This window comes from Cupressus sempervirens, chromosome 7 (genome assembly GCF_028749045.1).
Source record: "Cupressus sempervirens isolate cs-2001-9-10 chromosome 7, ASM2874904v1, whole genome shotgun sequence".
NCBI lineage: Eukaryota > Viridiplantae > Streptophyta > Pinopsida > Cupressales > Cupressaceae > Cupressus > Cupressus sempervirens.
In genome coordinates, this window is record NC_143124.1 from 474,490,409 (window position 1) to 474,508,557 (window position 18,149).

General features: G+C 36.2%; 1 protein-coding gene across 1 annotated transcript in view; it reads left to right on the forward strand.

Moving 5' to 3' along the window:
* The window catches only part of LOC149547610 (alpha-soluble NSF attachment protein 2-like), a 128,603-nt gene that overhangs the window by 97,906 nt on the left and 12,548 nt on the right, over positions 1-18,149 (forward strand). Inside the window, exons 7-9 of the mRNA XM_089791720.1 lie at positions 10,819-10,978; positions 11,110-11,157; positions 11,333-11,413. Coding sequence (XP_089647846.1) covers positions 10,819-10,978; positions 11,110-11,157; positions 11,333-11,413 — 289 coding nt within the window. The remainder of the gene's footprint in view (positions 1-10,818; positions 10,979-11,109; positions 11,158-11,332; positions 11,414-18,149) is intronic.

Genomic DNA, 18,149 nt, shown 5'->3' on the forward strand with positions numbered 1-18,149 from the left:
GATATTATGGACTGTTTGAGCGGAACTGTGTGTTTCACAAAGATAGATCTAAAGAGTGGATACCATCAAATTTGCATCAGAGAAGATGAGTGGAAGACTGCCTTCAAGACAAGGGAAGGGTTGTACGAGTGGTTAGTCATGCCTTTTGGGCTAACCAATGCACCAAGTATTTTCATGAGGCTCATGAATGAGGTATTGAAGGAGTTTCTGGGTAAGTTTGTCATTGTTTACTTAGATGATATATTGATCTTTAGTAAGACATTGGTGTAATAACCCCTGCTGGTTATGGCTTTAACAAACATCAACTTCGTTTATAAATCAGAGATCTGGCATTTAATCAAACACTTGACAAGCAACATTAATTACTCAAGTGTTAATTTCTGCAATTCCTAATTTCCACACATAGATAATATCAAAAAGTCAGGTGATTTTTCTGAATAATTCTGATGACCAATTTGCAAGGTAGGATTTGCATATTATTAACTACACCACCCAACAACAAGATATTGAATTTCTGATCACAAACAATCTCTGAATTTATTTGCAAATATTTAATAACGTCAGTTCTAATTCTCTGTCCAAAACAGCTAATACTTGCAAATTGGATTGATTAATGTAAATTAGTGCCCGAAAGTAAATACAAACCAATTCAAATGGCATATGAGGAACTTGTTTCTTTAACTGAATTGTATTTTCAAATGGCTCAGCCACAATGCACAGCTTCATAACAGATATTTTATGGCAATTCAGATTTAGAAATAATGCTGTTATAAAATGCAGTTTGAACAACCTGAATAGCAGAGGTAGACCCTATCAATTGGCAAATATAAATGGCATTCCAAATAGTGCCCACTAACATGCGCTTCTCCATGTCAATTCACTCACCTAGTCACAAAAAATGTAGTAGGAATGATGCTCAATTTTCAGACTCCCAATACCAAATTCCTTAGCAACACTTTGCTTCTTAGCTACAGGAAAACAATAGGACAAGATAAGATAAGATAAGATAATAATATTAATGTCCACGAAAAACCAACAAGGTTTATGGGAGTGAGCATACAAACAGAAGAGCCGGCCAAAACAAAAGAACCAAAACAAGAAAGAAGATAAGATAAGGACTAAGAGTCCTTCCTTATCACAAAGAAATCAGTAATAGAGGGGTAAACCCGTGAACGATCCATAGCCTTAGAATGCTGTGTAGAGCTGTTGTAGGACTGTTGTTGCCTCTAGAGACTGGTGCAGTGTCTTATCGATCTGGAATGAGAAGTACTAGACGGCCTTTTCAAACCCCATGGAGGAGATAAGGGAGAGAAAAAGGTAGTAATGAGCTGATCAAAAGTACGCCCTGAGGTATAGAGGACTGCAGGGTAATCTCTCGAAGATGGTTGGCCTCCTGAAGATAAAGTGCAAGACACCGCTGATCAATATAGTTGAAGAACATCGAAAGAGAAGAACAGTCTCTGAAAAGGCAATAAAATCTCCCTTTGATCTCATAGTAAAGAGGGCATCGAAAAATGAAGTGGATCTCAGTCTCAATCTCTATCAAAGTACACAACTGACATATCTGATCTGCCCGATCCGTATGGTGGTCGGTCTGAGCCTTGAGGCAGTGAGAATCAATTTTGAATGAGCCTAAAGAAAACTGTAAGGCATGATTCCAATGTCGATAGAGATAAGCAAGGCGAACAATAATATCATCCTGAATCTCAAGAAAATGCTCAACATAAAAGGCTATCCGAGGTCTCAGACCTCTCGGGGGATTACTCTAGGTAGTGGTAATGTACTATTTGTAAATATCCTATCTAACATGTTTGTTCAACTCCTGACGTGAGGGGAGAAGATGAGTTGGAGCATCAAGTGAAAACTGGTAGGCAGGAAGACGATCTATCTCAATACCAATCGAACCCAACAAAGAGGTGGCCTAGGCATACCAATAGTGAGACCTAGTAGAGGTGTCAGATCTCATAATCTCGACAGAGGAATAGTATGCCAGATGAGAATACCTGTGCCGGTCAACACTCGACTCCATAGAACCACGAACTTGATGAAGAAACCAAATCAAGTCAAAAATGGTTCCAAGTTTGAAAGGATGAGCTCCAAACTCAGCTAAGACAATGCTGTGAGGGGTGAGTCTGTGGCATCGAATGATACGCCGTAGCATCAATGTTTGAACCCTCTCTGTAGAACTCCAATCCGAAGCAATAAGAGAAGGCCCCCAAACTACTGAGCCATAGAGAACTGTCAGAGGAACCAAGGAATCAAAGAGGGACAACTTGGACGAAATATCTTAGAAATGATGTCTGAAGCATTGTCTTTCCAGCAAAGCCAAGGAGCCCATGCCCTTACTGACTCTGGACTGAATAACTAGTCTCAAACTAAAGCGTGGCCCCGAGAACTTCACCCTGAGATATATGTAAGAGGAAGTAATCTCAACCTCTTGACCCTGAAAGAATAAATGAAGATGAGAGGTCTTTAAACAGTTAAAGACCATAACCTGAGTCTTAGACAAATTTACCACAAGCGGCCGTTGAACACAAAAAGAAGCCAAACCATCAAGGAGTCTTTGCAGGCTGTCGAGAGGAAAAATGTTCAATTGTATACCTCAGCACAATTGCCAATGGAAACTCAAAACAAAATCTGAGATTTGAATCTACATTTTAGTAAGCTATAGGTTGGTTTTCGTTTGGCTCAGATCGGACTTCGTTTGGGCTTAGTTTTGTGTACTTAGTATATGTGGTAAGTTGGCGTTGATCGAGATGGACCCTTTCTATTTTTGGAAAGTGCATTTGGTCACATGGAGAAATAATAGGTATGATTCCTATTTTAGACGACATATTTAAATGATGAGTATTTTGGGAGTTATTATATTTTGAGTGGCCAAATTATTATTAATTATTAAATGGCTTATTATAAAGTTATAATTTAACTTTATAATTTCACTTAAGTTAAGAGTTGAGTTATCAATGGAAAGTGCTAATCATTAATTAGTTAAGCCAAGTCAAGTGAAAGAATCTAGGGGAAGCTTCTAATTAATGTTGTGTGGTGAAGCTTCTTGAGTGAAGTTACATTTTGGCAACAAAAGAGAATCTGGAGGTTATAAATACAAGCCTATGTGTTAAGAAAAACATGTTTGGATATTTATTTTCTTTTGGCCTTTATGCCTTTTTTTGAGGTCTTGAATTTGTTGCCCTTGCTGAAGTATAAGGGTTGAGTCTGAGAAGTTCTTGGCAATTGTGTTGAAGTATACAATTGTCCAACATCTCCTATTGTATTTGCTGTAGTTAAGGAGAATAATCTTGATTGTTATATACTTACTGAAGCATCTGGCTAAGGGTTTGGAGTTTTAGAATTGAGCATTGATCCTGTAGTTCAGGTATTTTGTATCAATTTCTTAAGGTTTGCATCTTCCATTTCTATCATTACTGCTGCTTGGAAGGAAGTGTGTGAAATTCTAAGATGTAATTTGATTCAATGCTAATGTAAATTGAATTGAGAGATAAAAATGGAGTAGTTTAGTTTTTTTTAGAGTTACATGGCATGGTAAATCAAATGCAAATCTATCATTGCCATTGAATTGAGCTTGGTCATCATCAGTGTTGTTAAAAAATTGCCTAATTTTGGTGATTGTGATTTATTCAATCTTGGAGTTCTTTTTAGTACTATTGGCATTGTATGCTAAATGTTATGACGTAATGTCAAAAGTTAGAAATATTAGTGTTTGTTAGACTTATAGCCAGGCAGGGTTATTACAATTAGAGGAGCATTTGATGCATATTCGAAAGGTGTTTTATATTTGAGGGAAGAAAAGTTGTTGATAATCCTAAAGAAATGCAATTTTGTGAAGGAGTTGGTATACCTGGGATTTGTAGTTTTAGCAGAAGGTTTGAATATGGACCTAGAGAAAGTTAAGGTTATCATTGAATGACCTACTCCAAAGAGTGCTACCAAGGTAAGATCTTTTCATAGATTGGCTAGCTTTTCCAAAAAGTTCATAAGAGGTTTTAACAGTATTTGTGGGCCCTTGATTGAAACAATGAGAGGGGATAGGAAAGAATTTAAGTGGACTATAGGAGCAGATAAGAGTTTTAATATGTTAAAAAAGAAAGTTACAGAGCAACCTATTTTAGTGCTTCCAGATTTTAACAAGATGTTTCAAGTAGATTGTGATGCTAGTGGTACTGCAATAGGCGTTGTTTTGAGCCAAGAAGGTAGACCTATTGCTTATTTCAGTGAAAAGTTGAATGATGCCAAAAGAAAATATTCTGTTTATGATTAGGAATTTTATGCTATAGTTTAGGCATTGAAGAAGTAGAGACACTATCTTCTTCCTAAGGAGTTTGTTTTGTATACTAATCATCAAGCTTTGCAATATTTGAATAGTCAAGGAAAATTAAACAAAGGCATTTGAAGTTGGTTGAGTTTTTGCAGAGTTATACATTTGTTTTGAAACACAGGAGTGAGAAGTCTAACAAAGTTGTAGATGCTCTTAATAGAAGACAACTTTTGTTGACAAAAATGCAGATTAAAGTGGTTGGGTTCAAGGAACTCAGTAATTTATATATAGACGATCCAGATTTTGGTGAAGCGTGGAAGGCTTGTATAGAATCTGTTACACTTGATAGGACGAAGTGATTTGATTTCATAATCCAAGATGGTATGTTGTTCAAAGGAAACTAGTTGTGCATTCCAAGAAGTCCAATGAGAGAGAATCTCATCAAGGAGAAGCATAGTGGAAGATTGGCTAGACACTTCGGGAGAGATAAGATCTTTGCTTTGGTTGCTGAGAATTATTACTGACCACAGTTGTAGCAAGATGGGAAGAAGATTGTACACAGTGGTAGAGTATGTTAGATAGCGAAAGGAGTGAAGCAGAATACGGGATTGTATCAGCCATTTCTTGTACTAGAGAAGCCGTGGGAGGATGTTAGCATGGATTTCGTTCTTGGATTACCAAGGATTCAGCAAGGGCATGATTCTATTTTTGTGGTGGTTGACAGGTTTTGAAAGACGACATATTTCATTCCCTACAAGAAAACTAGTGATGTTGTTCATGTGGTAGAGCTGTATTTCAAAGAAGTAGCGAGCCTACATGGTTTGCCAGAGAGTATAGTTTTAGATCGAGATACCAAGTTTGTTGGGTACTTTTGGCCTACATTGTGGAAGAAATTAAAGACAGATTTGAAGTTCAGTTCATCACATCATCCACAGGCTGATGGATAGACAGAATTTGTGAATCGCAGTTTGGGAAACTTGTTGAGATATTTGGTTGGAGATGAACCAAAAGGATGGGATATGATTTTACCACAGGCAGACTTTACATATTACAATTCTGTCAACAAGAGTACTTGTAAGTCACCATTCCAGATTGTATATGGGGGTAGTTCTAGAAATGCGTCTGAATTGAGGTGGTTGGATAAAGGAGAGATAAGTAGTGCTGAAGCAGAAGAGTTTGTTGAACATTTGAAGAACATCAGTGAGGAGGTGAGGAAGCACATTATAAAGAGGAACACATAGTACAAGGCTAAGGTAGATGCGAAAAGGAGGTATAAGGAATTTCAGATTGGAGATGAAGTCATGGTTCTCATTTGAGAAAGGAGCGTTTTTCAGTGGGTACATATAATAAGCTGAAAATAAAGAAAATCGGGCCGTGCACGATAGTGAAAATGCGTGGTTTTGGAAATGCCTATGAAGTGGAGTTGCTTGCTGACCTGAATCTTTCATCAGTATATAACATTTCAGATTTGACAGAGTATTATGAAGGAGGTGATGGAGATGAAGTTGTAGAAGCGCAATGGAGTATTCCAACAACTAGTTTGGCTACAAAGGAGATTAAGGAGATATTGGATAGTTGCGTTGGAAAAAGTACATGGAACAAAACTTATGAGGAGTACCTGGTCAAATGGAAAGGGAGGCTAGTAGAAGATTCATCATGGTTAGCAAGGGAGGAGGTTACCGTTTTGGTTTTCCTCTGGATACATAAGACGTGACGGGGTCACTTCTTAAATTACCTCGGGTGTTTGATGTAGGAGCATCCTGGGTATAAGAGCAATCTTGCATCAACCAAAATTATTTTATTTCAGTTGTTTGAATAAGGGTTGTTTTAATGCATACTTGTTGTCTGTGGCGGATTGCTACTTAGTGAGTCAGTCATATGAGCTCGGAATATCCTAATTTCAGAGGTGGATGTTCATCTTGGATATATCAGCCTACTAGTTGAGGCTCAGTGCCATATCATGTGTATTCATGGTTTTATTGCGGAATTTTGGTGTGCAATTTTGGTATAAAAACTTCAGGCTCACCCCTGAAGGCCTAAATGTGCTTGGATGAGGCCTGGAAACTCAACGGAAGGGCACTTGCGCAGATTCAAACTTGTAAATCAGAAGTTGAGATTTTCGAAAAGTGGTTATAATAGCCAATCAGAGCAATAGTTCAAGAGTTATGGCCTTCCGAAGTTGGGCCAACCAAAACTTCCAAAATAAATGTCAAAAATATATTTAGCTGACTGTACATGTATTGTTAGGGTCTGTCGGCCCTAGGTATTAAGTTTGAGTGTCTAGAACCTTCCCGGGTGGCATAAAATTGCCTATTTAAGAAATGCCCGAATATTGTCTAAGACAACTTTGGACGATAGTTGGCATCTTTGTCTTGTAGATTACTGTAATGAATACACCCATGTGGGTTAGCATATTGTAATGTTGAATTTTGTAATTTTGCATTTGCGGCAATAATAAGAAGCCCATATTTTGTTCTTGCAAATTGCTATCATTTCTTTGTTTTTGTTATGTGTTTATGGTATTAAGGGGAGCACCCTTCATCAGCTTTTGAACTTTGAAATCAAGGTAAGATGATCATGTGGCCACTTTGAAATCAAGGCAAGATGATTGCATGGCCAAGTTAGATGAAAGATTGATTTGAGAGATTTAAACGGTGAAAGTACTTGCTGGTAAAAGTTGATAGAGTTGGCAAGGACATAAATTTGAAATGAAATGAGCAAGGACATAAGTGTCGTTACAACCACTAATGCACATAATTACAAAATATTGATTTGTCATTTACAAAAAGTTCACTTTCAAAATATGTATCACTTACAAAATCAGTTATCACTTTCTGAAAAACTTAAATTAAAAAAAACTTTCCCTTTCAAAAGCAATAAATGATTTTTGTTTCTTTTCTATTTCACTCATGCACTATTAAAGAAAAAATTCACTCACACCTTCTTTCCTAAAATCTGAAAACTTTAAAAAAAAGGAAAAAGAAAAAAGATTTCACATTTCTTCAAACCCAGCTGATTGCTTCCTTTGACCAAAAAATAACACTAGATTTTTGCATGCTGCTGGCTTCTTCTTTTCAAAACAGCAACAAGAATGCTTGGCTAGAATATCTTCTGAATCTTTCAACTTTTACTTTTGGACCTCTTTCAATCTTTAGCTTGCTCTGTATATACTTTCTCTGTAATGATTTAACCTGCAACAACAAACAGCTCATACAAACTAAAAATAATAATAACTAAAGCTGATTTGCAAACTTCTTCCAAAGAGCTTCGATTGAACTGTGATTTACAAAATGTTGATCTTGCACTCTTTAGCCTCTTCTATCTTTCTTTGCAAATGAATCTTAAGAGAGATTTTTCGTAAAGTGACTATGATACCAAATGAACACAACTGAATCAATCAAATAGTGATCTGCTGATTACAAAACAAACAAATGAGCAAATGCCCGAAATTGCCTTGAAGAAATGAGAGGAAGGCATCCATTATATGAAAATCTAAATGGTGGGCGACATTATGGAATTCAAGCACATGCAATAACAATCCAACTACAATTATAAATATATGTAACTATGAACAACAAAAGTAAATACATTCAATCATATATTTAATATGGGATTGCAATGTTAATAATGACTGCAAGTAGTCTAGAAAGGCTGCCCCCAAGTCAAGAAAGGCTTGCCCAGTGGGCATTAGTGCTGTCACCATACAAAACCACCTACTGTAGTTTTGAGAAATGTTAAATAAAATTGAAATAGGTATCTAAGATTACTTTTATATTTTTGGTATCATGTTTGCCTTGATAGTTGTGTAATGTCCTCATTTTTAATAGGTCTATGCAGTTGGCTTGGTCAAATTCATCATTGTTGCCCTCGTGAGATGACAGTGGGATTAGAGGGTCTTAGTTGTGGACTTGCTATTTTTAGCAAGTTTATTTTGGGCAGTTGCCATATGGTGCAGTGTAGTTGATGGTGCTAGCAATTGGTCATCACTTGTATTGGATGGAGTTATTTATTGACGAGTTCATGTTTATTAAATAATTAATGATGCTTTATTATTATAAAAGCACTTTCTATTATTTAATATCTATGTTACTGATTTTGATGCAGGTTTAGAAGTAGATTCCAGAAGCAGATACAGGATGCGGGAAAGTTTTGTTTGTTTGGATGCGACGCGGAAGCGTGTGTTTGTGTATAAAAATATAAATATAATTATATATATAATATATGCAAAGAAATGCAAGAAATATACAAAAACAAATCATTTGAATCTCAAAATCATGTCTGCAACTTGAATTGGCCAAAATGTTTCTTAGCTTGAATTATTTGCTTTTTCCTTGAGAACTACACTATATAAAGCATCCTCGTCTTCATTTCTACTATTTAAGATGGCGTTCAATTCAAATACATGATGCTTTTGCCACAGTATATGATATGTCATCCTCATAAATTGTATCCTCATTTTCTTGTTAGAGTCTTCTAGTAGATTGCACACGGATTCCAAGCTATCTTACGCCCTTGTATTTCAATTCACTGTCACAGAAGTGGCTAATATCCTTTGTTTTATTCTCTGTGATTTTTATATTTTTGCCTGCATAAGAAAATTTACTACTTCTTTGATGGTTACTACTGTATCATTTACATGGGGATATTAGCCACCTTTTTACTTCTTATTTAAGCTCTATGATTTTGCTTTCATATAAACTTTCTGTAGTCTAATGCTTAGAAATTGAGTTGAACAGAGTTTTATTATTTGTTTCAGTTATGTGCATAAGAAAGGATGGCAACATCGGTTCAGGACATACTGGTATCCCAGAAGATGTGGTCCCACACATTTTATCACCAACTTATTTTCATAATTACCATGCACAAGCATTAGAAGGATCTTCTGATATTGGTGCATACAAATCTTTATCAAGATATGATGACTACTGGTTAATTAGTGAGATGTCATCACAAATCAAAGTAAAGCCAAGTGAAGTAGATCAATTAGTGTTAGGATTAGGTCCCATTCAAAAATTTGTTCAAAGGCTGTCTAGATTTGTGCCTTCCATGAGTACTCACAAGCAATTCAATTGGTTTGGATTCCTCTGGATGCATCCGGATGCCCTGTGGATGCTGGCTGGAAGCCAGCCAAAGACTTTTGGATGCATCTGGAAGCCAATATCAACATCTGGTTTCCAGACGCATCCAGAAGCCTTTGGCTGGCTTCTGGCTAGCATCCGCAGGGCATCTGGACGCATCTGACATCCGTCTGCTTCTGCCTCCGCATCCAACTATCCAGGGGACGAATTGGTAACTTAGTTTAATATTATAAAACATAATTGTAACAATGATGCTTCTTAAGTGAAAAGTGTGAAGAAAAAGATAAGTGCTTAGTTGCGTTATAAATATGAGCTCATTTGGAGAGAAAAGAATCCAATTGTCTATTTTGCTTTTGTGGTTTTTGTGAGGGTTTCTGAGTTTCTATTTTCAATTCCCTTGCTGAGGTATAAGGGATTGGTTTGAGGTTTCAATACACTGCTGAAAGTTTAGTAGATTTGGTTTGCATTTTGGGAATTACTTGGAGTCTTTCATTTCTGTTCCTACTGTGCTTGAAAGACTGATGAGGACTGAATTTTGGACGCTGAATTATTCTTTGCATCGGTGATGGAAATTATCTGCAAATTAGCGTTTGTTTAACCACTTAAAATGGTCATTCCACACCTTTCTATAAAGAACTCTGCTAGTCAAATAATTGTTCATCATTCTTTTGCAAACAGAACCTAGAATTGTCTAATAGTACTTATGTAAGTCAAATAAATCTTCATCTTTATTTTGTAAACAGAGCCTAGAGTTGTCTAGTAGTACTTTTATATTATCCTTGCAAGCATTGAGCATGGTCAAATAGTTCTTCACCTGCTGAAGTTGCATGTTTTTTTTACGTTCAAGAAAAACACTTGTTGACATGTATGTTAGCAGTTTTCTACATATTGAAATGCAATCTTCTGGTAGTTTGTTTACTGTGAATTAGATGCTTCCATTGGTGTTGTTTTTTCCTCAAAGGCATCTTACCTGCTTATGACAAAATATTTTGCCCTGCCATATATGTCTCTAGAAATAAAATATTATGAAGCAAAGCTGTTACCATATATGAATTGGAAAATGTTTACCTTTGGAAATCTTTTAGCTGTAGTTATTCTATTCTTGAGGAAACATAGAGGTTCTCTAGGAGTAAGTTATAATCCTAAGACACCAAATATGATTTTCTTAAGAGACCAGTTGACAACTATTATAATTAAAATAATTCTGTTTTTCAAAGGCGATACATGCTTCTGCAGTACTCTTTTCATGCATGCTGTTTATCAAGTGGTAGGCGCCCAAGATCATATCAGACAAGGTGCACACTAGTCAAACTTTTGGGATCTAATTGATATAAATTTATTATTGAGGAAGTTCTCAGCTATCATTTTTGTGACACTAATAATTTCCCAGCTGCAAAGCCCAAAACTGTCTTGCTTCTCCTCTCAGATTATTTATGCAAATTGATTTTTATGTTTACAATATTGCAGGTATCCAAAAGCCATACAAATTTTTGAAGATGTTGCAAGACAGTCAATCAATAACAATCTTCTTAAGTATAGTGTTAAGGGTTATCTTCTATGTGCTGGCCTCTGTCTGATTTGCAAAGGTGACACTGTAGCAATAAACAATGCACTGGAGAAATATCAGGTTAAGCATAACTAACCATTTAAAGCACATTTATTGATACGATTGTTAAAATTTCAAATCTTTCACATGCTTCTGGATTTAAGAGAAGAAATGTGGAAACCCATCTAATTGTGACATGAATGAATGTACAGGAACTTGATCCTACATTTTCAGGTACCCGAGAGTGCAAGTTCCTCACTGTAAGTTTTTTCCTACTGTCTTTTGGCTTTTTTGAGAGGGTGCATTGGAATCAAAACTTAAATTGCACGGGAAGAAATCAGTGTGTTTGAGTCCCTTCTCAGTAGTGTAATACTGAAAAATTAGCAATGTTGCATATTGGTTCTGAAACTGAAAGGTGGTTATTTTCATGTTCAGGATTTGGCTGTTGCAATTGATGAGGAGGATGTAGTAAAATTTACTGATGTGGTCAAAGAATTTGACAGTATGACTCGACTGGTACGCTTTTACCTTGCTTACTTTTAATAAGTATATTGATATCTGTTTACGTGATTTTATTTGTTTGAAATTGAAAAACCATGCTGATGCTTCAAAAGTTAAAAGCATTTGTAACTATAGCTTGTGTATGCTGGAGGGAAAATGTTTACCAAAATACTTTCAATCTGAGAATCTGTGTTTGCCTAATAAAACATTTTAAGTTATTTCTGTACACTATACATAAGCGTTTCAATATACATGCACATATCATCATTCCCTGGAGACATGGGGCTATGTGTATGGGGGTGTTAGATCATTTTAAATCAGGGTGCAGTTATATTGTATGTAAAAACAGCCAGCATAAAACATATCATGGAGCAATACAAAATCTACAAAGGCAAGTTGCAGAACTTATGGAGAGATTAGACAATCAGAGCATACAAGGAGGAGGAAACGAATTTGATGAAGAGGCAAGCCAAAGAAGTGCCATTCAAGATGAAGAATTTGAAGGAGAACAAGTGGAAGATATAAACTTTGAAGAAAGAGTGTTAAGGGCCTTAGAAGGAAAAAATGAAGGGATTAAGATTGATGTTTCAGACTGTGTGAGGAATTGATAGACTGGCTGAATGAGATGGGAATTTTTTTGAATGGAAGCCTATGAGAGGAAAAGAAGATGGAGATTGCATGCACAAAGCTAAAAGGTCATGGAATGATATGGTGGGATCATCTCCAAAAGGAATGAAGAAAAAATAAAGAAAGCAAAAGATCAGAGCATGGCATAAGATGGAGAAAAAGCTGAGGGAAAATTTTTTGCCCATAGATTTTTCACAAACTCTCTTTCGTAGTTTCCAAAATATGAAGCAAAACTTGTCTTTTGTGCAAGATTACACAAATGAATTCTACAAATTATCAATGTGTATAGAACATCAAAAGAATAATGAGCAGATGGCTGCTAGGTATATGAATGGCCTAAAATTCACTATTCAAGATGAATTGAGCATGCATCTTGTCAACAGTATGGAAGAGGCCTACCAATTGGCTCTAAAGGCCGAAGAAAAACAAAGTAGGCAATATATTCAAAGGAATAAAGGAAGATGAAGAGGACATCAACCCTATTTTGAGGATGTTCAAATTATGGCAGGGGTCATTCATCTCATGGGTATGGAAAAACAATAGACACCGACATGATCCTCAGAATCGAGAAAGTGGAAGGTGGTTTCAGAGAGGAAGAGATTATGGTAGTAGAAGAGGATGGGAAAACCAAAGAAGACCTTTCACTTGTTTCAAGTGTAGAGACGAAGGACACAAAGCTAGGAGGACAAGTTAGGGTGAATCTGGTTTAGACTGAAAATACATCAGAAGGGGTAGAGCAAGAAGTTTCACTAGATGTGGGGGAAAGTCTCATGATGAGAAGAAATCAAGGAGGACAAGTTAGGGTGAATCTGGTTCAGACTGAAAATACATTAGAAGGGGTAGAGCAGGAAGTTTCACTAGATGTGGGGGAAAGTCTCATGATGAGAAGAATGATGATTATCCTAGAGAAGAATCAAGTTCAAACTAAGAGCTCTAAAGATTCATGGCTTCAAACCAATATTTTTAGAACCCAATGCACTTTTGTTGGAAAGTATGTCAAGTTATTGTTGATGGGGGTAGTTGTGAAAATATGGTATCTAAAGAGATGATATAAAAGTTGAATTTACACTTTGAGAAACGTCCTTATCCTTATCGCATTGCATGGTTTAAGAGGAAACAAAGTCCTTGTTATCAAAAGAAGCTTAATAAAGTTTAGCCTAAGGAAGTTCTATAAGGATGAGATATGGTGTGATGTAATTCCAATGGATATCTATCATATATTGTTAGGAAGGACATGGCAATATGATAGAAGGGTCATGCATGATGGAGAGAAAAACACACACATTCTGGAAGGATGGATTTAAGGTGATTCCTTTGCCTCTCAAGGATGATGGCAAGAGTGAGCCCATGTTGTCTGCAAAATAACTTTTCAAAGAAATGAAAGAAACAAGATGTTGTTATGCACTAGTACTTAGAAGAAGAGAAGAGCTAGGAAACTTAGTACGAGAAGAAGCATTGAAGATATTGGAAGAGTTTGCTGATGTTGTACCTGATGAGTTACCTGAGGGACTACCATCAAAGAGGGACATCTAACACCATATTGATATGATTCTAGGGGCCGCTCTACCCAATTAGGCAACATGTTAGATGAATCCAACACCACATGCAAAGCTAAACAAATAGGTAACAAAAGTCATAAGAAAAGGTTTTGTCAAAGAGAGCATGAGCCCATGTGCAGTACTTGCATTGTTGACTCCAAAAAAAGATGAAATATGGAGGATGTGCACTGATAGCAGAGAAAGTAATAAGATTACCATTAAGTATTGGTTTCTAGTTCCTCACTTTGAGGACATGATGGATGAACTAGTAGGGGCCAAGTACTTCATCAAGATTGATCCACGAAGTGACTATCACCAGATCCACATTTGAGAAGGGGATGAATGAAACACGACTTTTAAGATAGGGGACAGTTTGTATGAATAGATGGTTATGCCATTTGGTCTTTCTAATGCACCTAGTACATTCATGTGATTGATGAATATTATATTGCGACCTTACATTGGTAAGTTTGTGGTTGTTTATTTTGATGACATCTTGGTTTTTAGCAAAAACTGAGAACACCTACACCACCTAAGTGTTATCTTGGCTGTGGTAAGAACATAGAAGCTCTATACAAATTTGAAGTGCAGTTCATGCAAAATAGTTTGACTTTTGGGCTTTGTCATTTCTAAAGGTGGTGTTTAGATGGACTTAGAGAAGGTCAGGACAATTCTAGAATGGCCTAGTCCCAACAACATAATAGAAGCAAGAAGCTTCCATGGGTCGGTGACTTTCTATGGAAAGTTTATTAGAAATTTTAATAGCATTATAGCACCTATAACAAACTATACCAAAGGAAGGGAATTTGCATGGACAATAGATGTTGAGGAAAGTTTCAAGCTTTTGAAGGAGAAGGTAATTGTGGTTCCTATACTTGCACTTCCAAATTTTGATAAGGTATTTGAAGTTGAATGTGATGTTTCCCATGTTGGAATAGGTGTTATTCTTAGCCAAGTAGGTAAACTTGTAGCTTTCTTTTGTGAAAAGTTGAATTAAGTGAGGAAGAATGATTCTACCTATGATTTGGAATTTAATGCAATTGCTCAAGCATTAAGGCATTGGAGACACTACTTGGTGTTTAATGGTAAAATAGAAGCAATTTAATAAGATGTAGACTTCCACTTTACAGGTCACTAAGCCATTAAAATATGAGTGTAAGGGAAAGAGGGGAATTTCCAAATATGATTCCTTTTATGATCCAAATTAGATTAGCAAGGACCCAAAGGAAGGACACTAATACTAAATTCAAATTACAAGGAAGAATACAATACAAGGATATGTACTCTCTTAAACCCTTGATAGGATAGTGTGAACGTAAAATTGAACTAATTGCTTGAATAATGTAAATCTAGATGCTATGTAGACACCATCAACCCAATTAAGATACAAATCTAGGGTAAAGATATGAAAGGAAATAAAATGTAAATTACACACCTTGAAATGTGTAGAAGAAGATGTACTTTAGCTCCAAAACTTGTAGATCTGAATTGTATCTGAATATGTCTGTGAATCTCGGAATGAAACGATAAAAAACAAAACCCAAAAATCTCCCTAAAAACGGAGACTAAAGGACTAGGTCGACTTGGGAAGACGTCCTACAACCAAGTTGACGTAGTTTGGCGATCTAAAATTGGCTTCTCCAGAAAGCTCCCAAAATGTAGGTTCAAGATCCGCAATCCTTGTCGCTCCCAACGTGCGACTCAACACAAAAAAGAAAGGTTTTGGGGTTAGGGTTTGATTAGGGCTTTCCTTGGTCAAGCCCCAAGTTAAGGAATTAACCGTAATTGAGAAATGCAAATGTAAATGACTGAAAGAGAAGATAATGTTAGGATTCACCTTCCTTGAAACCCTTGTTTGTAAGAATTTTGTATGTAAATGTATTGTAGATCTTGAATTAGGTATGTAGGGTATCTCCACTCTTTGCAATGGATCTACCATAATCCTGTCATGGTGCCATGAATATAAAAGTGCATCAATGAAGAAGATGATGAATACTACAATGTAGATCTCCTCCCTTGATGACCAACAATAAGCTAGATTTTGAAGAGGAAATGCTCACAAAAGGATCCTTCAATGCTAGATAGAAATCTCCTGCTTAAAATGCTTGAAAAACATGAATACTTGAACTTCTTGAATGCAAAAGGCAGAAATCTGGATTTGAGAGCAAGAGCTTAAGTGCTTGAATGAATGAGATGCTTGAGAATTCATGAGATATGAAAATGAAGCCTCCAAGTCTCCTTATATATGAGTTCTCAGATGGGAAAACAATACATGCCGACTGGATAACGGTAAAAAACTAATTAAACCCCCGAAGCCTTTCAAGCCCCGAGCTTCAAAACTTCTAGGGACTGGGTTGACTTGGGAGGACTAGGTCGACCTGAGTCAGCCTGGTCCTGGAGGTCAAGTCTTAGGTGCCATAGAAAGAAGGGGCAAATAATAGAGAGATAGGTGGAAAGATGGAAGAAGAGGAGGAAAAAGTAAATTGAGCATAGACATATCCATGGTCCAAAGAGGGGTATCATGAAGAGGGAGCTAAAAGGTCTTAAAAGGAAAGTGCACCCATTTTAAGATGGTACACCTGGTTCCGCAAGAGGTTGTGTTATTTATTGATCATATTGCCTTGAACTAGTTGAATTCACAAAAGAAGTTGAATAGTAGGCATGCTAAGTGGGTCTCTTTCTTATAGAGATATACCTTTGTTTTGAAGCATGAGTCAGGAAAATAAACCAAGTTGTCAATGCTTAGAGTAGGCTTGCACTAATAACCACCATTGAAATTGAAGTCATTGGTTTTGATGCTATTAAGGCTTTATATGAGACTGATGATGATTTTTTGGAGATTACAGAACAACTAAAGGCTTCATATTTTGGTAAGTCAGATCATGTGAAAGGTTAATATTATATACAGGTTGGTTATCTCTTTAAATGGAAACAACTAGGTATACCAGTTGGCTCTATTAGGGAGAATATTATCAGGGAATTTCATAGTGGTGGACTGACAGGGCATTTTGGAAAGGACAAGACAATAAACTTGGTTAAAGATAAGTACTATTGGCTGAAGATGAAGGATATTACTAAATATGTGGCAAGGTGTAGAATTTGTGAAGTGGCCAAAGGACATTCACATAATACAGATTGTGACTTGTACATGCCCTTACCAATACCCACCAAACCGATGGGCAAACATAGTCAATCAGAGTTTTGGGCAGTTGTTACAGTGCATTGTTGGTGAGAAGCCCAAGCAATGGGACTTGGCATTGCCCCAAATAGAGTTTTCTTATAATAGTTTTGTTAATAGATCAATAGGAAAATCTCCTTTTCAAATTGTCTATGGGAAAGGTGATATAGATCTCAAGCCACTACCATTGGGAGACATAATTAGTGATGATGGGGAATCTTGTAGGACAGAAATGAGAGCTTCAAGATTGTTGTGGATGCTAGTAGAAGACAACGAATATTTACTAAAGGTGACTTGGTTCACTTGAGTCATGACAAATTTCCTACTGGCACATATCATAATTTGAAGTACAAAAAGATTGACCCTTGCAAAACAATCAAGAAGATTAATGATACTGCTTATGAGTTTAGCGTACTGGAAAATTTAGATCTCTCATGTATTTAATGTTTCTAATTTGTATGCATTCCATGGAGAAGCTCATGAGAGAGATGGTGGACAAGAAGTGGACTGGCAACATGACCTTCCAATTAAGAAGGAAAAGATTGTGAGAATTCTAGACAAGCAAATTACCTTCACAAGGTATGGTTAGTACAACAAGTATTTGATGTAATGGGGTGGGTTACCAAAATCAAATAGCATGTGGATATCTGAGTGGGAAGTGATGAAGTTGGATCCGACAAAGTTGGAATAGTTCACAACCAGTCACTTGCAGGAGCTGCATTTCTTTTAAGAAGGGGAGAATGATGTAGAGACTTTCGACAGTCACAACTTCTGACTTGGATTTGGGTTTTTCATGAAATTTTAATGGCAACTACGTGAGAAGAAGTTAAGTGTTTTGCCTATAAAATTATGCTTTGTTGGTGACCATTTCGATATTTTTTTGAGAGCAAGAAAATGCATTTAGAATTTTAGACCCTTGAATTCAGCTTTCCGTATTTTTCAGCTTTGTTTTTTATTTTTGTTTCTTGTAATAACTTCGAAATGATGTTTCTAAATTTGAAGGTTAGTTGGCAATATTTCTTGTTGTAGTCTAAGGAAAGTTTAATTACAAATTCAGCTTTCTAGGAGTTATTTTGAAGATTACCAAAAATGACAAATATCAAGAATGGTAAAAATCTAACAAAACGGTTAATTTTTTTTCTTTTCTTTTTTCCTTCAGTTTTGAGAGTTTTTTAGTTATTTAAGGAGCTATCCAACATTGTAGACAAAGGTTGGTGAATGTCAAATCATCAGAGTTATGAACTTTCATTGATATCTCATGATTCTTGTTCAATAATCGATGAATGAATTACTTTGAATTGTTTTGTGTGCAACATCAATCATCTTAACTGATTAACAAAACATGTTTTAGCTGTAAAATATTTGCATTTTATGGAATCTGTAAGCGAGTATAGATATATATAGGGTT